Source organism: Culex quinquefasciatus, chromosome 3 (assembly GCF_015732765.1).
Source record: "Culex quinquefasciatus strain JHB chromosome 3, VPISU_Cqui_1.0_pri_paternal, whole genome shotgun sequence".
Taxonomy (NCBI): Eukaryota; Metazoa; Arthropoda; class Insecta; order Diptera; family Culicidae; genus Culex; species Culex quinquefasciatus.
Window position 1 is genome coordinate 12,789,541 of NC_051863.1, and position 24,047 is coordinate 12,813,587.

The 24,047-nt window shown below is 34.8% G+C and overlaps 1 protein-coding gene across 5 annotated transcripts in view; it reads left to right on the forward strand.

Annotated features, from left to right (window-relative positions):
- LOC6050607 (nephrin) overlaps positions 1 to 24,047 on the forward strand; it is a 426,239-nt gene that overhangs the window by 201,665 nt on the left and 200,527 nt on the right. Inside the window, exon 1 of one of the 5 annotated variants that reach the window (XM_038266075.1) lies at positions 18,332 to 18,525. The exons of the other annotated variants lie outside the window; for them this stretch is intronic. Coding sequence (XP_038122003.1) covers positions 18,426 to 18,525 — 100 coding nt within the window. The 5' untranslated portion in view covers positions 18,332 to 18,425. Of the gene's footprint in view, positions 1 to 18,331; positions 18,526 to 24,047 lie in introns of those variants that run through there. 5 annotated transcript variants of the gene reach the window in all.

Sequence of the window (24,047 nt, forward strand, 5' to 3'; positions counted from 1 at the left end):
AAAGGTATTTGAAAGACCTTTCCAACGCGTTCAAAAGATTGAAGATCTGACAACCCCATCAAAAGTTATGAACACTTAAGTGTTATTTATACACTTTTTTGAAGCTGGATCTCAAATATTTTGATGAAAAAGTTGTCCGGATTTTACATGCAATCCATCGTTGGATAGGTAATCAAAAGACCTTTCCAACAAGCCCAAAAGATTGAAGATCTGTCAACCCTATCAAAAGATATAAGTACTTTTTTTTACGTTTTTTTTTAGAATCTATATGACAAAAATGTTTTCGAGCAGCTGCTTTATTTATTTTTATTTTTTGCTGGAATAACATTCTTTTTGGTTCTACACGGACAGAAATCCTGTAAGGAAATCCAGTAACTTTGTGTTGTTGAATTTGACAATTGTTTCCAAAATCGTTAACATTTTTTGGATTTTCGTTGATTAAACTTTTTTTTGGATAAGCCACATGTTTCAAGATCAAAAAATACATTCAATCAATGCTCTTTTTTATTTGAAAGTAAATTTGGAAATTTTTGGAATTTGGAAACTCAGGGGTCATTCAAAAACAACGTAGAGACGGGTAGATCATTTATTAAATGCTTTGAAAAATGCAATGTAATGCAAATAATCTCTTTTTTCAATTTCGTTTAAAATCACCTACCCCTTATATATAAGTGCTGAAAAGTTCTTAAAGCATTCATTTAATGCTCAATTTTGAAAAAATAGTAGTTTATGCAACAAGTTGCAAAAAGAGGATTTTTTCAGCACGAGTCGTACGTTTACCCAACGAGGTTCACCAAGTTGGATAAATACGAAGAGTGCTGAAAAAATCAAGTTTTGCAACGAGTTCCATACAACATTTTTTGCAATTCTAAAAAACACACACTGAGTGAAATTTTATGTCAAATTTTCATGTATTTTGTCAATAAATCAAAAAAATGTTGAAAAGTGTTACTTTACGAAACAAGTGCTGAAAAGTTCAACTTTTCAGCACCCATTTGAGTGCTGAAAAGTAGAACTTTTCAGCATTTATTTTGAAAAATGTTGCTATTCGATTCTGTTATTTTTGGTACAGAAAAGTAGGCTATTTCGTCGTTCAAGAATGACAGGAAAAGTAAGTAGTTTCACGACGGAATTGCAAAAAAAACTTTTCGACACTTTTTTTGGTTTTTGAGTACGGACGCAAACCTTTAATCGAATTGCAATTGCGAAAACCTCGTTTTTTAGCTCCTGTCGTGTTTATCAAACTCGGCAGAGCTTTGAGGGATAAATTTTCCAAACCTGGCGATTTTTTTTAAATTTTGTAGTTTGTTGCAAACACTTCTTTTTTTTGAAGATTTTTTTTTGTTTTTGCAAAATATCTTGAAATTGATTTTTTTAAGTTGGAATTTTTGGAAATTTGTGCGGTTTTGTAGCTTTAAAAAATTCTGAAATAGTTATAACAATTACTGTATAAGAATATGTTGTTTTAAAAAATCGTATTCTAAGACACTTTTTTTTCTAGAAAAAAAGTAAATTGGGCATGCCAATTTTAAAATTTGTGTCGATGACAGCAAATATGTTACTCACGATTTGCGCTATCTATTGACTTATACGTATACGACTTATACGACTTATCCTTTCAATAGAATCAGGGCAAAATCATTAAGAAATAAGTTTTCGAACGTAGCAATTTAGGAACCGTGTTTAACAAACATTCCCGTTTCTCGGTTGAGGTAAAAAAATAATACTTGAATTAAAAATCAAGATTTTTACTTTATAGAAGGTAAAATTTTCAAAATTTTCATTGGAATAGTGATGGTACCAACCTAACGCAGAATCTGAATTTGCTCTTAAAATTTCCGAAAAGAGTTTTTATATGTTTTTATTGTAATACTTTGTATTTTCACTAATTTGTAAATTATTCGTTGAAACGTTTTCGCAAAAAATTGCTGAAATATTTAAAGTGCAGAAAATATTTATTGAAAAAATAAGATCCAAAATGTAAAAATATTAAAAATACAAGGCATTTCTTCACATTTGAATGAAAAAAAGGATTTTGAAATGCATGTATAACTGGTTTAGTAATTTTGCAATCATTAAGCTGGTACAAATTGTTTTTACTCAGCCCCCCTTTGCAAGGTTGGCCCAAAAATTCAGGGGGCAATCCATTAAAAATGCCTTCCCCTGCGTTTAGAATCATAATTAGCATGCTTGGGTTGATAATTTTTTTTTTGATTTTTTGAAAACTAATTATTGCAAAACAACTGATCTACTGTAAAATGCATTTTAAACACTTTTTCCATGCAAATGTTAAAACTATGGCTTGCTTTAAATAAAAATAGATTTGACAACAAACAACAATTTTAGCGAAAAAAAAACATCAGGCAATTTTTAAAAATTCCAAAGACTTTTGAATGGACCCAAACAGGTTTTAAATTAGTGCTTACGCACGAAAACACATTAACTGTTTTAACGATTTTTTTTAAATTTTAACATTTTAATATTTTTTGAAAAAATAAATGTTTTTGTCCACTCAATTATCGGAGAGATTTTGAGTTTTGAGAGAGGGGGTACCAGCCTTATGTAGTTGCAAACTTTAAATGCTAAAAAAATCTCAGAATACTGTATATTTTGAAAAATACTCAAGCTTATTTGAAATATAGGTTGATTTGAAGAAAAAAGTTGCCTTTTCATTTCTATGAGATTAATTCTGCTATATACTCAAATGATCACCATACTCCGTATTTTTTGAGAATAGTAAAATTTCAAAATATTTTCAACCTTTATTTGAGTTTTTTGTTGAATAATAAAGTTTTCACAAAATAACCTTAATTCTAAAAAATATCTCTAATTCACATGATTTGCAAATGAGTACCTAAAGAAGAAAAGTTTCGTATCTTTTAATTTAATAAAATTCAAATTTTTAAAATTTGCAATATCTCACGAGGAGAAACATGTTTCAGTCATGCCTCGGTTTAGCACCGATGCAAAACCGAGGCGTGCATAACTGAATAAAAAAAATAAAAATACTTATTTTTCCTGTATTTTGAAAATGCAATTTTTTACTCTTAAAAAAACTCAAAATATTTGTTATTGCAATATCAAATTATCGTGTTTTTTTATACATTTCAAATGTCATACAATTTTTTTGAATATACTGAAAATTTTCACAAATTTGCATATTTTTTTTACTTCATTTTTTTTTTTAAATACTCAAAATTTTCACAAAACTTCGTATTTTCGAAAAAATACTAAAAATATCAGATTTTCACAATATGAGTATCAAATGACCGTAATTTCTTCATACATTTCGAAAGTTGTAACACATCTTTTTGAAAATACTCTAAATTTTCACAACACTACGTATTTTCGAAAAAGAAAACACTCAAAAATTTCAGTTGGGTAACAAATGATCGGAATTTTTTTCAAACATTTCGAATGTAATAAATTTTGAAACTATGAAATTTTGAATATTTTTTTGAATATACGTAGTTTTGTTAGAATATTGTGTCTTTAAAAAAACATGTTATAGCTTTCAAAATAGATTAAAATTTCAATTGATACCCATATTGTGAAAAACTGAAATTATGAGCCTTTTTCAAAAATACGTAGTTTTGTGAAAAATTTGAGTAGGTATTTTGAAAAAAATGTGCTACAACTTTCGAGATGAATGAAAAAATCCCGATCGTTTGATATCCTTATTGTAATAAACTGAAATTTTGATTGTTTATTTTTAGAAAATATGTAGTTTTGTGAAAGCTTTGAGTATTTTCAAAAAGGTGATACTATATTCGAAGCGTTTAAAAAAAATCCCAATCATTTGAAACTATATTGAAGCAAAAAAAAATTGAATATTTTTTATTCGAAAATACGTAGTTATGTGATTTTTTTAGTATTTTCAAAAAATGTTGTTATTACATTCGAAATGTTTACAATAATTTCGATCATTTGATACTAATACTGTGATTTTTTTTTTCAAATATCAGAGTTTTGTGAAAAGTTTGATAATTTTCAAAAATTGTTTTTACTTTAGAAATGTAGAAAACCATTTTTTTTTTTCAAAAATACGTCGTATTGTAAAATGTTTAGTATTTTTTAAATTTGATTATTGCATTCGTAATGTATGAAAAATTCCGATCATTTGATACCCGTATTGCTATAACAAAAATTTAATTTTTTTTTTTTTAGAAATATTGTATTTTCATAATACAGGAAAAATACGTTTTTTTGTCAAAATTTTCATGTAATTATAAGTGCAATCGAAAGCAAACACTTTATAATTTTTTGAAGTTAGTATGATTTTTCATACGATTATAGCCAATGTCTACCATCCCGGGCAGTGCAAAACCGAGGCGTTAAAAACCGGGGCATGACTGTAATTTTAAAAAATTAGGTTATTTGGTGACAATTTGAGTATTTATGATGGAACTATCGTTGTCGAACCTCCATAATTTTATCGTTAACTTCCTTGCGTAATTTGTCTAAATAGTGCACTTAATAGATATAAATCAAATCATTTTTTATTTTTTTTTTTGCTATAAAAATGAATAATAATCACAAAGGGTTCAAATAAAAAAAACAATGCATTTGAAATCACGAAATAATTACAAAATTCTAGGAAACTTTGTAATATATGTTGATTTTGAACTAATCCTTCGGTTTTTTTTGGAAAAATTAACATCTAATAATTTTTTGTCTGTATTGTAAAAAATACATTAAATAAAATATTAAACCAAATTCAACCATTTTCGAATGTTACTGATTCCAACTTTTCTCTTCTCTTTCCAGGTACGTTGGTTCCAACAAAATTTCGGCGAAACTCAAAATCCACAACTCGTCACGTTCCCCGGAAAAATCCCACAAAACTTTTTCACTGTCCCCACGTATGGCCCTCGTGTGGTCACCACGCCGAACATGGAATCCCGTGCTATCCCGGAGGCTGTTTAGATTAGAGTCCACTTTGTCTAGTTTCACTCCATTAGTGAGCCCAAACTGCGATGATGTCGACAAAAACAAGAACGTCGAGGAGAGATGGGGAGGGGTGGGGGAGCCCATTAAATCGATGCATCTCTCTCGATGCTCGCCATAAATGGGGGGACGTTTTAGCCCAAAAGTGATTATAAATATTAATTTCGGCACGCTCGACACGACGGCATTCGACGAGAGTTTTGCAAACGATCGAAATTGGCTTTTCGAAATAGAGCGCGGACCGATTTGCAAATTGCTGCAAATTTCTGCCGACAGATGAAGATTTGTTGAATGATTTGAGTTGGGGCAAATTCACGGCACGATGTTCGACGCTTTTTAAACCATTTTAATGAACCCCCGCAGAGCTCCGCCTGCATAAATCCAAATTTGTCAAACCGAAAAACTAAAATCCCCCGGATTTGTCATCCGCCAAAAGTTCGTCTTTATTGCGATTCAGCCATGTGCCAAACCCACCAGCGAGAGGACGGGGGATCAAATTTGTGTGTGTTCGTTTTGCGGTGAACCAAAAAGCTACCCAGCAAAAAAAAAGAGTAGTAAAATAAAAGCAGCTAACAAATCCCTCCCATAACTAAACTGTCAAAAGTTGGGGCGGCTTCCCGCACTTGAGCGCGCCCGGAAAATGAGGCAAAAGTTTCGGGTTTTTTTTGCGAGAAAAAAAATGCAGCCAAAAAAAACTATGGTTTAGGAGTTTGAACGGGGAAACCACCGACCAATTGCCGGCGAAAGTTGAAACTTTGAAACTGAACTACGCAGGAACTTGTCGAAAACGCTCGAAAAAAAGACGGAGAAAAAACGTTCCATAGAGTAGGTTTATGATTTTTGTTTTCAGCTTGCTGCGTCGTATTTGAAGAGTTTTTCTTGATTTTAGAGTTTTTTTTTAAATGGACCTATAAGCTTTTGTCTTTCATATCTGGAGTTTTTTTTTGAAAAGGTCCAATAAACCAAATTTCCAGTTTTTGCTTTTTGGGTGTTTTTGAAACCACCTTGAGTCAGGGGTGTTAAAAAACACCCAACAAGCAAAAATTCAAAATTTGGTTTATTGGACCTATTCAAAAAAAACTCCAGATATGTTTAAGAGCGAGTTTTTCACCAATGTGTAACAGGTCGTATCGAGGTGCTCCGATTTGAATGAAACTTTCAGCGTTTGTTTGTCTATGCATGAGATGGACTCATGCCAATTATGAGTCCTCTACGACAAAGGGAAGTGGGGTAAAACGGGCATTGAAGTTTGAGGTCTAAAAAACATGAAAAATCTTAAAATTGCTCGCATTTCCGTAAAACTTTATCAAAATCAACTCTCTTAGCTGCATTCAAAAGGTCTTTTGAAACCCTTTAAAATGTGCTATAGACATCCAGGATTGATTTGATTTTTTCACATAGCTTTTGCAATTAACTGTTAAAAATGGATTTTTTTAAAACCTTAATATCTTTTTCCAACAGCCTCCAACACCCATACTCCCGTAGGTCAAAAGATAGGTAATTTCATGGACTATAAGCCTACGGAAATAACTTTTTGGCCAATCGCAGTGTTTCTCATAGTTTTTCGATTTTTCTATAACAAACATTTTACAACGTTAGTTTTTGCCCTGTAGGCCGTCATAGCGGCACTTTTTGGTCTCAATTTTGTCATATTCGGAATCCTCGGAAAATTTCACGTAAGTTAGAAGTATGGAAGTTGTAAATTTGATTGGAAAAAATGCCATTTAAAATGAATTAAAATATTTTTTATCATTTTGTCGGATTAGGGGTAAAACAGATATTCGCCTACTTAATACGGCATTTGACGTATTGATCACAGGATAAATTAGATCTATTTCTTTTTTTGAAAATATTTTATTTAATTATTTTTGAAATCAAATTTACAACTCCAATACTTCAAATTTACGTGAAATTTTCCGAGGATTCCGAATATGACAAAATTGAGACCAAAAAGTGCCGCAATGGGAGCCTACAGGGCAAAAACTAACTTTGTAAAAAGTTTGTTATAGAAAAATCGAAAAACTATGAGAAAAACTGCGATTTAGATTTTTAATGTTTTTTCGACCTCAAACTTCAAAGCCCGTTTTACCCCACTTCCCTTTGTCGTAGAGGGCTCATATTTGGCATGAGTTCATCTCATGCATAGACAAACAAACGCTGAAAGTTTCATCCAAATCGGAGCACCTCGATACAACCTCTAGAACAAACCGAGCAATATCTACAAATACTGCCTCAAAGGACCTTGAAAATTTTGACAATTTTGGCAATTTTGACAATTTTGGCAATTTTGACAATTTTTGACAATTTTGACAATTTTGACAATTTTGACAATTTTGACAATTTTGACAATTTTGACAATTTTGACAATTTTGACAATTTTGACAATTTTGACAATTTTGACAATTTTGACAATTTTGACAATTTTGACAATTTTGACAATTTTGACAATTTTGACAATTTTGACAATTTTGACAATTTTGACAATTTTGACAATTTTGACAATTTTGACAATTTTGACAATTTTGACAATTTTGACAATTTTGACACATTTGACAATTTTGACAATTTTGACAATTTTGACAATTTTGACAATTTTGACAATTTTGACAATTTTGACAATTTTGACAATTTTGACAATTTTGACAATTTTGACAATTTTGACAATTTTGACAATTTTGACAATTTTGACAATTTTGACAATTTTGACAATTTTGTCAATTTTGACAATTTTGACAATTTTGTCAATTTTGACAATTTTGACAATTTTGACAATTTTGACAATTGTGACAATTTTGACAATTTTGACAATTTTGACAATTTTGACAATTTTGACAATTTTGACAATTTTGACAATTTTGACAATTTTGACAATTTTGACAATTTTGACAATTTTGACAATTTTGACAATTTTGACAATTTTGACAATTTTGACAATTTTGACAATTTTGACAATTTTGACAATTGTGACAATTTTGACAATTTTGACAATTTTGACAATTTTGACAATTTTGACAATTTTGACAATTTTGACCATTTTGACAATTTTGACAATTTTGACAATTTTGACAATTTTGACAATTTTGACAATTTTGACAATTTTGACAATTTTGACAATTTTGACAATTTTGACAATTTTGACAATTTTGACAATTTTGACAATTTTGACAATTTTGACAATTTTGGCAATTTTGACAATTTTGGCAATTTTGACAATTTTGACAATTTTGACAATTTTGACAATTTTGGCAATTTTGACAATTTTGACAATTTTGACAATTTTGACAATTTTGACAATTTTGACAATTTTGACAATTTTGACAATTTTGACAATTTTGACAATTTTGACAATTTTGACAATTTTGACAATTTTGACAATTTTGACAATTTTGACAATTTTGACAATTTTGACAATTTTGACAATTTTGACAATTTTGACAATTTTGACAATTTTGACAATTTTGACAATTTTGACAATTTTGACAATTTTGACAATTTTGACAATTTTGACAATTTTGACAATTTTGACAATTTTGACAATTTTGACAATTTTGACAATTTTGACAATTTTGACAATTTTGACAATTTTGACAATTTTGACAATTTTGACAATTTTGACAATTTTGACAATCTTGACAATTTTGACAATTTTGACAATTTTGACAATTTTGACAATTTTGACAATTTTGACAATTTTGACAATTTTGACAATTTTGACAATTTTGACAATTTTGACAATTTTGACAATTTTGACAATTTTGACAATTTTGACAATTTTGACAATTTTGACAATTTTGACAATTTTGACAATTTTGACAATTTTGACAATTTTGACAATTTTGACAATTTTGACAATTTTGACAATTTTGACAATTTTGACAATTTTGACAATTTTGAAAATTTTGACAATTTTGACAATTTTGACAATTTTGACAATTTTGACAATTTTGACAATTTTGACAATTTTGACAATTTTGACAATTTTGACAATTTTGACAATTTTGACAATTTTGACAATTTTGACAATTTTGACAATTTTGACAATTTTGACAATTTTGACAATTTTGACAATTTTGACAATTTTGACAATTTTGACAATTTTGACAATTTTTTTTACAATTTTGACAATTTTGAAAATTTTGACAATTTTGACAATTTTGACAAAATTAACTTTTCGAAACAAGTGTTGAAAACTTGAGAGAAACATTTTGCAATCATAAACTTTTTTTGAAGTTTAGAATTTTTTAATAAGATTTTTGTTAAAATTGACCAAATAAAGTGAAAGTTGAAATGCAGGAGATTCTTGAATTATTTTGCGTAAAATAAATTAAAACTTTAAATAAAACCGACACAAAACGGTATTCAAAACGTTTCTGTTGATCAACAACATACTAGGGCTGATGCCTGAATTCCAATCGTTCAAGTTTTTCAAGAGCTCATAGATAGTCCAGAGGATTGACTTGTTGTCTGATAAAACAAGTGCATCGTACAACATTTTCATTTCCCCAAAAACATTTATCCAAGTCTTTGGAAACAACATAATTTTATTCTCGTTGCATGTATGACTTCGGTTGAACACCCCAAAACATCTTTCCTTTTCCCATGTTCAAGTGCTAGGTTAAAACTTAGATTTTCAAAATCTCACCTCACACCAACAGTGTCGGATCAGTGTGTGAGAGAGAGAGGGTACGTTGTTGTATCTATAATAAATTTCTTAAACAGTCACTTTTTCCGCAATCATCTCGATCCATCTGCTGCTGCTCGGCAAAAGTAGAACAAACGAAACGAACTCTTGCTCCTCAATAGTCCCAAAGTGCTTTTCAGAGATTTTTTCTTGCCAGTTGAGAATAAACAGCAACCCTCCAACATTAGACTCACGTTTTTGGCCCCGCAACTTTTCTTTGAGGGCAGACAAAAGCTTGTTATGGGCACTGTGAAAAATTTAGTTGAGACTTTGCGAGTTATTATGTACTTCGAGTGTTTTTGTATCTTTCAACACTCTATCACCATATTTGATAAAATAAACTTAAAAAATCAATTTTGAATTCAGTGTCATCCCACAACCTCCAGACGGATTGGAATAAAATGCTGATTTTATAGCTCACTCCCCGTTGGCTTTTCAAAAAGCGCTCAGCTTTTTCGAGGGGGGTAGCTTTTCCCCTCGCCAAAGTTGCTCCCAAAGACTTTAAGTGCGGGTTGGGTGTGGGAAAATCACTGTACAAAAGCACGGATTGATTGAATGAATCGCTTCTCGCCGCCGCCACGAGAAATAAACTTTGCCTTTTTGTTGGTCTGACCGACATTTTCTTTTCATTTTTTTTTCTTTTCGCTTCTCCAAGTACTTGATTGCGGAGAAAATTCCACATTCCCTGTTTCAAATGAAAAAAAAAAAAGCTCTTCACATTTCTAAAAACCACCCGTCAGAGATCCCTCCTTTGTCTTTTTGAATCGCCGCCAAAACTATTCAACGATTCCAATGATACCAATTTGGGAACAGCGAAACTGTTCAAATCAAACGAAACGAAACCAAACGAAAAAAAAAAAAACTGGCGACCACAGAGACGTTTGCAGAATTATGAATCAGCACTTAGTTTAATTGAATTTGGCAGATTAAATATTCTATTCTGTATCGCAGAGGCGACTCTTTTTGCTCGAGCAAAGTTTGGTATTTTTTTTGCTCCCAGCTAAAAGGACCGAAGTTCGATACAAATCACGGCGACAGTTCGTTTGTTCGGGTAGCATTGGCTTAATCTACCCTGAGGAGTAGGGAAAAAGTAGCCGAGGAGGTTTAAAGTTTCCACTCGAGTGCGCTTAACTATTTCCACATAATTTTAGACAAAAGGACGGGAGCTGCATTATAGAGAAATTTTATGTTAAATGTATTTCTGAAATTTTAAATTTATCAAGTATCATAAATTTGTAATTTATTTGAGTGGGAGTGATTTTAAGGGGATTGAAAATCCTAATTCATCATCATATTTTATATTTTAATGACAAAATTGTCAAGATTGTCAAAATTGTCAAAATTGTCAAAATTGTCAAAATTGTCAAAATTGTCAAAATTGTCAAAATTGTCAAAATTGTCAAAATTGTCAAAATTGTCAAAATTGTCAAAATTGTCAAAATTGTCAAAATTGTCAAAATTGTCAAAATTGTCAAAATTGTCAAAATTGTCAAAATTGTCAAAATTGTCAAAATTGTCAAAATTGTCAAAATTGACAAAATTGTCAAAAATGTCAAAATTGTCAAATCGTCAAAATCGTCAAAATTGCCAAAATTGCCAAAATTGCCAAAATTGCCCAAATTGTCAAAATTATCAAAATTGTCAAAAATGTCAAAATTGTCAAAATTGACAAAATCGTCAAAATTGCCAAAATCGTCAAAATTGCCAAAATTGCCAAAATTGCCAAAATTGTCAAAATTGTCAAAATTGTCAAAATTGTCAAAATTGTCAAAATTGTCAAAATTGTCAAAATTGTCAAAAATGTCAAAATTTTCAAAATTGCCAAAATTGCCAAAATTGTCAAAATTGCCAAAATTGTCAAAATTGTCAAAATTGTCAAAATTGTCAAAATTGTCAAAATTGTCAAAATTGTCAAAATTGTCAAAATTGTCAAAATTGTCAAAATTGTCAAAATTGTCAAAATTGTCAAAATTGTCAAAATTGTCAAAATTGTCAAAATTGTCAAAATTGTCAAAATTGTCAAAATTGTCAAAATTGTCAAAATTGTCAAAATTGTCAAAATTGTCAAAATTGTCAAAATTGTCAAAAATGTCAAAAGTGTCAAAATTGTCAAAATTGTCAAAATTGTCAAAATTGTCAAAATTGTCAAAATTGTCAAAATTGTCAAAATTGTCACAATTGTCAAAATTGTCAAAATTGTCAAAATTGTCAAAATTGTCAAAATTGTCAAAATTGTCAAAATTGTCAAAATTGTCAAAATTGTCAAAATTGTCAAAATTGTCAAAATTGTCAAAATTGTCAAAATTGTCAAAATTGTCAAAATTGTCAAAATTGTCAAAATTGTCAAAATTGTCAAAATTGTCAAAATTGTCAAAATTGTCAAAATTGTCAAAATTGTCAAAATTGTCAAAATTGTCAAAATTGTCAAAATTGTCAAAAGTGTCAATATTGTCAAAATTGCCAAAATTGTCAAAATTGTCAAAATTGTCAAAATTGTCAAAATTGTCAAAATTGTCAAAATTGTCAAAATTGTCAAAATTGTCAAAATTGTCAAAATTGTCAAAATTGTCAAAATTGTCAAAATTGTCAAAATTGTCAAAATTGTCAAAATTGTCAAAATTGTCAAAATTGTCAAAATTGTCAAAATTGTCAAAATTGTCAAAATTGTCAAGATTGTCAAAATTGTCAAAATTGTCAAAATTGTCAAAATTGTCAAAATTGTCAAAATTGTCAAAAGTGTCAAAATTGTCAAAATTGTCAAAATTGTCAAAATTGTCAAAATTGTCAAAATTGTCAAAATTGTCAAAATTGTCAAAATTGAAGAAATTGACAAAATTGTCAAAATTGCCAAAATTGTCCTTTCAAATAAAGCGTTCAAAGTATTTTGAAATAATATTAATAATATAAATTAGCATTAATTACATCTTTTAAAACAACTAAAATCATCTAAAAACATGATCAAAAGAAAGCTGTTCTCGATGTTTAAAATTAATTTTTTGCAAAAACATATGAAGCAAAATCGCTTCTTTTAATTAAGCAAAATGGCTTCTCTTAATTAAGGAATTGAGCTCTCAAACTTATTCAAGTGCTTACAATTCATCAAAAGTATCACTTTTGCAGCAATAGTCATATCAAAGTCTTCTAACCGAAATCCCTTCCCCCAGGTTTAATCCCTTCTCGAGATTTGCTGAAGCCATTCAAGAACTAACCGCAGAAACTTCAGCACGAAAAAAAAGGAAAAAAACTTTCCCCCTTCAAAAAACGATTTTCCCTCCTGTAATCCTCAAATCTGCACCAGGTTAGCGTAACCTTTTCACCATACAGAAAAAATCGCAAAAAAATGCTCGACTTTGAATCGTGTAAGAAGTTTAGATTCGCATGACGACCGGCTTTGATTGGTTCTCGGTTCGCTTTTCTTCTGGGGTGAACCCGTACCAGCCAAAAAAAAAGGTCGTTTCCCATAAACATGGTCCTTTTCTCTGCGTTTCCAGTAAAGCTGCTGCTGTTGGTGGATGCTTATTAAAATAAAATTGAATTTTATTGGCTTGCACGACATTTTCGGGGTTGTTCTGAGGCGGTGAGTAGGGGGTTCGGAGGTCCACGCGGTGGCTCGTGTAAGGATAATCTTACCCCTCCCACGCACAGCCGAAACTTTCTTCGGCTCGTCATCGAAGCTCGTTGGAAGTGGCCCGCAGTAATCCAATTTGGGCCGAGAATGGCACGAATCCAAATTATGACGATGACGAGGACAAGGTCGGAGGCGTAATCGAAAACATTTTCAAAGGAGCGGCTTGCCACCGCCAAATTCTTGGTTGGCCCCGGCTTATTGGCTTGATTTGGGGGGTTGTCTTGTAACGAGATATTCGACGAAAGTTGCGGTCTTGATATTTTGCTGGAGAGAAGCAAGGGAAGTTTGTGAGAGTCGGTTCAGTACCTGGTGAAAACTGAGAAATCCAAAGCTTAAATAATGGGAAATTGTATGTTTTTGGATTGGACGCATTTTTTTTGATAAAGCATATTTTTAAGGCAAAATGTTCAATTTGATAAAAAGTTGATAAATATGAAAAAAAACAGAATTGCAATTTAAATGACTTCGAAAAAATGTTAACGTGGTTCGTCAACATTTTCTCAAAATAATGTGAAATTTTATGAACTCTACCTTAAATGCCAATCGTTTAAAAATTGACCCAATCACACCCATTAGAGATCTAAAAATTAGCTAAAATTACATTTTTAAACCGATTTTTTGATCTCTTATAGGATTGGAAAGACGAATTCCAAAATTTATAGATGAACTTATTTTATGTGACCTTGTCAATGTTTTTAAAAAATGTCATTTTTTTCTGGGGTCAAGTTTAAACTGTAAAAATATGAAAGGCAAAAGGTAATGATACAATGTGGTAAAACAAGCATACTATCAAGAGCATTCATAAACTAAAAACAAAAAATGTAATTATAAATACTAAAAATGGAACAAGTCAAACATAAAAAAGACAAGCAAAGTTTTTCGTGGAACTAAAAACTGCTCCAAATGATTTCAGGAACAAGAGAAACATAAAAATTAAAAAAACAACAGACTTGGAATTAGAGTGTTAAATAGATTTAAGTTTCTTTGTAAAGAACCTTTAAAATGGTAACATCCTTGAAAAATCAATTTGACCCAATTTTTCCCCCATGGCCCAATGTCACCCCCATTGAAGATATCTCCAGTGCACAGTGGTCCAGATCGCAAAATTAAGTGGAACATGAATTTTCCGAAAAATAGTAAAGTTTTGGAGCTTTGGTGTCTTCATAATAGTTGTTGCAAATGAAAAGGGGCAACTTTTATTTTGGTTCAAGATTAGAGTGGTTCACGATTAGGGTGAATTTGAAATCTTATTTTTCAGGAATATTTTTGGGATTTTTTTTGTCTTCTAGAAAGTTGTTGAGCTTGCCGATACAAGCAACTTTGTAGAAGACACCAAATTGAAATGATTATTTTACATGGAAACTCAAGATTGATTTTTCGATACTTTGGCTCAATTCTGAGAGCAGATTTAGATCCAGTGAGAAAAATTACATGGAAAAACATATATTATATAAATTTTTGAATTTCGTTTTGCTGGTCCCATATGGTTTTCCCTTGAAAATTAGACTTTGTTGTAAGCAACTCGTTGCAAAACTTTAATTTTTCAAAAATTAAATGCTTTTTTCAATTCTCTTCGAAAAATATGTTTGTTGATGAATGAGAGAGTAACTTAGTGAGGAGGTGACTCCAATAAAAAGGGCAACGACCTTAAATTTGATCCAAGTTCATTAGAAATGTTTTTTTTTCTTTAAAATATCAATTTTTGTTGTCACCAAAAACGTATTTTAAGCGTGCATCAAAAATTTATCGATTTTACTGAAAAAATTGTCCATTTTTTTTGAAAATGCATTTCCATTTTATTTTGAAATATTTATTTTTAATCCGTTTTAATATCAACATCAACATCAACATCAACACAACATGTTTCTCAGTAACATGAATATATAATCAGTGTGTTTAGAGTTTAATACTTTAAGCTTTATTTAAGAAATTTGCAAAATATCAATTAATTTAGGAAAATATATTTTTTCCCAATACTTTTCCCAAGTGAGCTAATAACTAAAATGTTTGAAAATTTCAGCGATAAAAAAATATTTTAAAAATTCGTTATGAAAAATTTTTTTAATCGAACTGTTGGATTCTTTTTAATTATTGAAATAACAAAAAATAAAAAGAATAATTTAATTTTGACCAATTTTGTCAAGGACATTGTTTTGCCCATGAAATGTGGTCTTTATACCAAAACTATTTTCAAAAATGGAAAAAGTTATTGGAATAAATATAATTTGCATTTTTTTTATTTTGCTAAATATGGTCAGAATTATAGAAAAATTTTGACCAATTTTGTCAAGGACATTGTTTTGTCCATGAAACAATGTCCTTGACAAAATTGGTCAAAATTTTCCCATAATTCTGACCATATTTAGCAAAATAAAAAAAAATGTAAATTGGATTATGGAAAAAGGAACAAAATTTTCCCATAGTTTAAGTAAAATTCAACAATAGAAAATAAAAACAAATTAAGTTATGAACGTTGACTGTATTTCAAAAGTTGGAGTTGGATCAACGATTGAATGATTTTCATTATTCCGTACTTTGAGTTGTTGTATTACTCTCTCATAAGATCAGTTCAATAACAATTTTTTGGACTATGTGTTGGGGATGTTATTATTTTTTTTCTACTCATTACCGGTGATCATGACTTTCAGATAACATAATTAGATGGGTAATTCTCTACCAACTCACACGAAATCGGGAAAAGTTGCCCCGATCCCTCTTCGATTTGCGTGAAACTTTGTCCTAAGGGGTAACTTCTGTCCCTGATCACGAAACCGAGGTCCGTTTTTTTGATATCTCGTGACGGAGGGGCGGTACGACCCCTTCCATTTTTGAACATGCGAAAAAAGAGGTGTTTTTCAATAATTTGCAGCCTGAAACGGTGATGAGATAGAAATTTGGTGTCAAAGGACTTTTATGTAAAATTAGACGCCCGATTTGATGGCGTACTCAGAATTCCGAATAAACGTATTTTTCATCGAAAAAAACACTAAAAAAGTTTTAAAAATTCTCCCATTTTCCGTTACTCGACTGTAAAATTTTTGAAACATGTCATTTTATGGGAAATTTAATGTACTTTTCGAATCTACATTGTCCCAGAAGGGTCATTTTTCATTTAGAACAAAATTTTTCATTTTAAAATTTCGTGTTTTTTCTAACTTTGCAGGGTCATTTTTTAGAGTGTAACAATGTTCTACAAAGTTGTAGAGCAGACAATTACAAAAATTTTGATATAAAGACATAAGGGGTTTGCTTATAAACATCACGATTATCGCGATTTTACGAAAAAAAAGTTTTGAAAAAGTTACTTTTTGCGTTTCTCTTTGTTTCGTCGTCCGTGTCTGTCGCGGGTGACCATGAATGGCCATGATTGATGACGACCAACTTTTTCAAAACTTTTTTTCGTAAAATCGCGATAACTCGTGATGTTTATAAGCAAACCCCTTATGTCTATATATCAAATTTTTTGTAATTGTCTGCTCTACATTTTTGTAGAACATTGTTACACTCTAAAAAATAACCCTGCAAAGTTAGAGAAAACACGAAATTTTAAAATGAAAAATTTTTTTTAAATGAAAAAATGACCCTTCCGGGTCAATGTAGATTCGAAAAGTACATTAAATTTCCCATAAAATGACATGTTCCAAAATTTTTTACAGTCGAGTAACGGAAAATGGGAGAATTTTTAAAACTTTTTTAGTGTTTTTTTCGATGAAAAATACGTTTATTCGGAATTCTGAGTACGCCATCAAATCGGACGTCTAATTTTACACAAAAGTTCTTTTAACACCAAATTTCTATCTCATCACCGTTTCAGGCTGCAAATTATTGAAAAACACCTCTTTTTTCACATGTTCAAAAATGGAAGGGGTCGTACCGCCCCTCCGTCACGAGATATCAAAAAACGAACCTCGGTTTCGTGATCAGGGACAAAAGTTACCCCTTAGGACAAAGTTTCACGCAAATCCAAGAGGGGTCGGGGCAACTGCTATGTGAGTTGGCGGAGAATTACCCAGATGATTTAACGCTTAAATTTGGGATTTAAGCTTTGTTCTCCCACCAGAACAAGTCAAGTCTGAATTCCCCTAATGTGTTACATCCTAATAAACAAGGGTCTTTATTTTCGGTTCAAAGATCAGAAAACACTCACTTATCGCCGAGCGATTCTTTGCCGACTGGAGCTCGTAACCAGTCGCAAGCGCCAGCGACTTGCTCAATCGCTTCTCCCAGCGACACAAATACTTCGTGAATTGCTTTGCCCACTCCGTCCGTCGACCCGAGTCACACACGAATACGTTCAGAGAGGAGAGAATCTAACAACATATCAGCTCGGCGCTCTTTTGGCCTGCACTACCACAGTTTGTCGTAAATTTGTATTGGGCATGGTGGAAATTGCTTTTAAATGTGTCTTTGATGTTGTGTTATCAAGAAAATTGAAAAACATGTTTGATAAAATAGATTTTAAGCAGTTTAATAACTGAGTAAAACGAAGTCGATCGCGAACATTTTCGACTCAGCGACTGAGCGACATAACGCAATCGGTCTCTCTGAACCATTCGCTGTAATACCCGATTGAAGTGAGAGGGAGAGCAAAGAGAGAGCGCTCTGTAACGATTGGATGTGGAAGCGACAAACGGTAGAAAACGGTCAGCGCAGTTTTTTGTCGCTTTCAATTTGTGGTAGTGAGTGAATGAGTCGTTTTGGAGCTATCAGGACTCTAATAATAAATAACCGTTATATAAAATTTTGGATTTTTTTCTCAATTTTAAAAGCATTGAAATGGAATTTTAAATTTAGTCAATAATTTTTTCGCCCCCTAATTGGGGTTAACTTTGCAAAGAGGGAGGGGGGAAGGGAATTTGTCAATGGCCTTATTAAAGTGAACTTACCTTCGAAACCATTTCATTTTTTTAAAAGCTTCTTCTTGAGACCTTTTTTATTTTATTTTTATTTCTTGTGGTATTATAAAAGTTTCCAAAATTTACTCCTGTGTGGGCCCGCATAGCGCCCCCCTGTTTATAGATCTCGATATGTGTGCATGGATGTCAACCCCCTGCCTCCGCACGTCAGCACACACAGCTGTCAGCGTTCGGCAGCACAGCCAGTTTCCTCAGCATCGGTCGAGCAGTCCGGTGGTGGCTCGGCCACGTCGGGGATCCTGACACGTGGGAGATGCAGTCTCCACAATGGCGAATCCTGCCAGAAGAAAGATTTCTTTTCTGGTGGAATCTTGTGTTTTTTTTTTCTCGACATCCCCTCAGCGCGGTGGCAGGTGAGTTTTAAAAAAGGCGGTGACACATTCTTGTGGTGTGCAGTGTATCGAGAAATTAAAAAGAGAGATGTGAGCCGGTAACATGGAGTGAAACTTTCGCAAGTGTCATGGAAAACTTCACAACAGCTTGACAGAAAGTTTAACTCCATGTTGCACTTTTAATTTCTCGATAGTTTTTGGAATGTGGTCAAGAAAAAGGTAGAATGACGAGGAGAGAGGAGTCTGAAAAAATGGGATTGTGTGAGAGGGAGAAAGAAATGACAGGTCGGCAGGGGTGTCAGACTTTCAATATCTGTACAGTTTTTCTTGGTTTGTCTGCAAAAAAAAAAAAAAAATTTGTTCTCAAGCATTCTTTTGTGTTTGTTTTTATAGGAATGGGAATGGGAAGGTTTTAGTTTTCGCATGATTTTTGAGAATGTTATGAACAATATGTGTCTTCTTATTGTAATTAAAGTATCTGATTGCTGAAATAAGTAGAAAATAACGCGGATTTTGCGAAGAGGATGGGTGTGAAAGGACCGTAAGGAAGTGGAAGCTGTTTGTCGTTGTAAAAGGGAAGATTGCTTGTAGATATTCACTGGAAAGTTTGAGGTGACAGGGCTTGTGAATGTCCACTTATGCCTGGCGTAAAGATGGCTTGTGGATGTTCACTGAAAAGCTTGTAGAGTTTGAGACTTGTTAATTTCCACTTACGCCTGGCGTAGAGATGACTTGTGGATTATTACTTAAAGGTCTGTTGAAGTGAAGACTTGTGGAGGTTCACTCATGCCTGGCGTAGAGATGGCTTGTGAATATCTTTAGTCAGGCCTGTGGAGGAAGGGTTTGTGAATGTTTACTTAACGACTTAAGAGAAGTCAACAACGGCTTGTGAGCTCTCACTGAAAGGCCCTTCCGGCTTGTGAACTCACTGAATAGGCCGCAACGACTTCAACAACGGCTTGTGAGCTCTCACTGAAAGGCCCTTCCGGCTTGTGAACTCACTGAATAGGCCGCAACGATTCAACAACGGCTTGTGAGCTCTCACTGAAAGGCCCTTCCGGCTTGTGAACTCACTGAATAGGCCGCAACGACTTCAACAACGGCTTGTGAGCTTTCACTGAAAGGCCCTTCCGGCTTGTGAACTCACTGAATAGGCCGCAACGACTTCAACAACGGCTTGTGAGCTCTCACTGAAAGGCCCTTCTGGCTTGTGAACTCACTGAATAGGCCGCAACGATTCAACAACGGCTTGTGAGCTCTCACTGAAAGGCCCTTCCGGCTTGTGAACTCACTGAATAGGCCGCAACGACTTCAACACCGGCTTGTGAGCTCTCACTGAAAGGCCCTTCTGGCTTGTGAACTCACTGAATAGGCCGCAACGATTCAACAACGGCTTGTGAGCTCTCACTGAAAGGCCCTTCCGGCTTGTGAAGTCACTGAATAGGCCGCAACGATTCAACAACGGCTTGTGAGCTCACTGAAAGGCCCTTCCGGCTTGTGAACTCACTGAATAGGCCGCAACGATTCAACAACGGCTTGTGAGCTCTCACTGAAAGGCCCTTCCGGCTTGTGAACTCACTGAATAGGCCGCAACGACTTCAACAACGGCTTGTGAGCTTTCACTGAAAGGCTCTTCCGGCTTGTGAACTCACTGAATAGGCCGCAACGACTTCAACAACGGCTTGTGAGCTCTCACTGAAAGGCCCTTCCGGCTTGTGAACTCACTGAATAGGCCGCAACGATTCAACAACGGCTTGTGAGCTCTCACTGAAAGGCCCTTCCGGCTTGTGAACTCACTGAATAGGCCGCAACGACTTCAACACCGGCTTGTGAGCTCTCACTGAAAGGCCCTTCTGGCTTGTGAACTCACTGAATAGGCCGCAACGATTCAACAACGGCTTGTGAGCTCTCACTGAAAGGCCCTTCCGGCTTGTGAAGTCACTGAATAGGCCGCAACGATTCAACAACGGCTTGTGAGCTCTCACTGAAAGGCCCTTCCGGCTTGTGAACTCACTGAATAGGCCGCAACGACTTCAACAACGGCTTGTGAGCTCTCACTGAAAGGCCCTTCTGGCTTGTGAACTCACTGAATAGGCCGCAACGATTCAACAACGGCTTGTGAGCTCTCACTGAAAGGCCCTTCCGGCTTGTGAACTCACTGAATAGGCCGCAACGACTTCAACAACGGCTTGTGAGCTCTCACTGAAAGGCCCTTCCGGCTTGTGAACTCACTGAATAGGCCGAAACGATTCAACAACGGCTTGTGAGCTTTCACTGAAAGGCCCTTCCGGCTTGTGAACTCACTGAATAGGCCGCAACGATTCAACAACGGCTTGTGAGCTCTCACTGAAAGGCCCTTCCGGCTTGTGAACTCACTGAATAGGCCGCAACGATTCAACAACGGCTTGTGAGCTCTCACTGAAAGGCCCTTCCGGCTTGTGAACTCACTGAATAGGCCGCAACGACTTCAACAACGGCTTGTGAGCTCTCACTGAAAGGCCCTTCCGGCTTGTGAACTCACTGAATAGGCCGCAACGATTCAACAACGGCTTGTGAGCTTTCACTGAAAGGCCCTTCCGGCTTGTGAACTCACTGAATAGGCCGCAACGATTCAACAACGGCTTGTGAGCTTTCACTGAAAGGCCCTTCCGGCTTGTGAACTCACTGAATAGGCCGCAACGATTCAACAACGGCTTGTGAGCTCTCACTGAAAGGCCCTTCCGGCTTGTGAACTCACTGAATAGGCCGCAACGATTCAACAAAGGCTTGTGAGCTCTCATTGCGAAAAGACATCGACGACTTGTGAGCTCTGCGGAAGACATCATCGGCTTGTGATCTCTCATTGAAAGGCTCTGCTGGCTTGTGATCTCACTGAAAGGCCGTCCGTTGTGAACTAACTGAAAGGCCGCAACGACTAGTGAACACTCGCAGAAGGGTCATGCCTGGTAAAGGTAAGGAAAGAGTGAAAGTAGACAAGAATGGAGAGATACATTCACTAGTCATTAAAGGAAGAAGGAAGACAGAGAGAAGAAAAAAATGGTTTTGTAAAAAAAGTGTTGAAAAAAAAAAACATCAAAAGAAAGGATAATCGATAATAATCAGCCAGAGACTATGGATAAATGAAGACGGTTTTGCAAGTTCGATTCCCTGTGCGAGTCGACAGCGGGAGTGGGCTAGTCCTCAGAGAAGGTTATCGAAGGGTGCTCGGAAAGACCAGCTCCTCCACAATCACCGGAATCACGGATGTTTCTGCACTTGGTCGGTTACTCTCTGCCGGAGATTGCAGCGAGTTGTTCGGAAGGATCAACAGCGGGACTTGGCCAGTCCCCGGTCCAGTACTACACGGCAAATCTTCCCGGTCAATTGGAAGCAACAGTTCTCACCGTTTTTCGTATCAGATTTGCACGCACAAAAAGTGATGTTTCATGAAAATTTAGTGTAAACAAACAGACAACACTAATACTACTACGTGGGCTCTTCGAGGTTTTGTTGACTGTCAAACGTTCTAGCCATTTACAGTGGTGCCAGAGGGTTGATAATAATAAAAAAAAAAAACAATTCGCGAGCAGCGTCTTCCTCTTTCATCAGACGGTCGTCGTCGAGGCGTGTTTATCGTGGTGGCTGCAAGGGTGTCGGCACCGAATTAGCGTCTTCATAATGATTTGAAAATTATATCCTTGTCCTGATTCTAAATCTTAGAGGAGAGATGAGGAGGAGAAATGAGAAGCACCAGCGTTGCTGTGTTTTTTTTTTTTCTAGAGAAGGGGGAAGATGTGTGGGCCCGCATAGCGCCCCCCTGTTTATAGATCTCGATATGTGTGCATGGATGTCAACCCCCTGCCTCCGCACGTCAGCACACACAGCTGTCAGCGTTCGGCAGCACAGCCAGTTTCCTCAGCATCGGTCGAGCAGTCCGGTGGTGGCTCGGCCACGTCGGGGATCCTGACACGTGGGAGATGCAGTCTCCACAACTCCGTGAAATTCAATTAAAGCGACTTTTAACATGAATGTTTCTTCAACGTGCAACATATCTCACCTCCCCCTTAAAGTAATCCTCTTTAACTGACTGATTGTGACACGTGTGCAGCACATATCGACGAAAGGATCGTACGGGTTGCGCAGAAAAAAGCTCCTTCCTGGAATGTCGTGTAACAAACGGTTCAAAGAAGGGGCCCACACATAATCGAAACCTTTCGAGAAAAAACCCCCAGAAAATGAACGAAGAATAGATTGAAAGTGCAGGAATTCGACATCTAACGACCGAAGAATCTCTGAGTGGCATTTTCCAATAAGAGACCCAACATTCGCCCAGCTGCACTGCACGAACACACACTCCGCACACATATTGGCTGGGAAGACTTTTTTTTTGCCTGAAGATACTATCGAATCTGGTTTGCTACATCTGAGGACTGTGCTGGAACTGCTGACAGGACTCTTGGAGTCCTGCACATTGGCATGTAGGGGAGAGTTGCCATTTTTTGACTTTAGATTTTTTATTAATTTTTTTATGTTTCATGAAAGAGAGCAACTCCTAGCGTGGTCACTGACTGTCGATTCTGACCCCACCCCGGAGGGGGCTGTCCATCGCGTCCACCAATATCGCAGGCAAAAAGCATCCAATGGCCAGTTTTTTTTTCGTCTGCTTCTCCTCCGCCACTCGTTACGATATGTGTCAGCAGGTTTTCCGATGCGATTACCCGATCGGATCGGGAAAAGTGTTCTTCCCTCTGCCCGTGTTGGGTGGTAGAACGATTTTTTCTTGCCCTTCCTGGTCTTCCCTGTTGTGGCAAAGTATGGCTTCCGGCGGAAGGTCAGGAAGTGATTATGATGATTCTGGCATTTAGTGGTGGCACTAGTGGCAGCAGTAGGTGGGGACGGAGACGGTGTCCGACTGGGAAATTGAATTTTTGCAGGGATTGTGGAAATTTATTTAACAAGCATGATTGGGGATATTCAACATGGTTGAACTCACAATCCAAACGTCGTCAATTCGCGAGTAGGTTCCTAATTCTTTAACAAAAAAAAAAACTTAATATCTTTCAGCAAAAACAAATCTAGCTCAGTTGAGAAGAGATAGTTGCCATTTGTTTCAAACGATGCCAAGTTTATTGTTTCCAGTAGAGCATTTCTCTACGAAATCGGTCCTTTTTTGCAATATTAATTTTTGTATTTTTTAATCTGGCTGAAACTTTTTTGGTGCCTTCGGTATGCCCAAAGAAGCCATTTTGCATCATTAGTTTGTCCATATAATTTTCCATACAAATTTGGCAGCTGTCCATACAAAAACAATGCATGAAAATTAAAAAAAAAATCAGGATCAACTCGGATCGTTTTGTACCCTTAGACAAAGTTGTAGGGAATTAAATTTCCTACAAGAATTTCACACTTGGACAATTTTGGGCGAGATCTGCGCCACCTAGCAGAAAATTACTGAAACGATGTTTTTCCCCATATATTTTCGTGATTTTCCCCATATAAACTTCAACGATGAAAAGCGACCCCTTAGCCTTAACCGATTTGGCTCAAAATTGGCACAGATACTT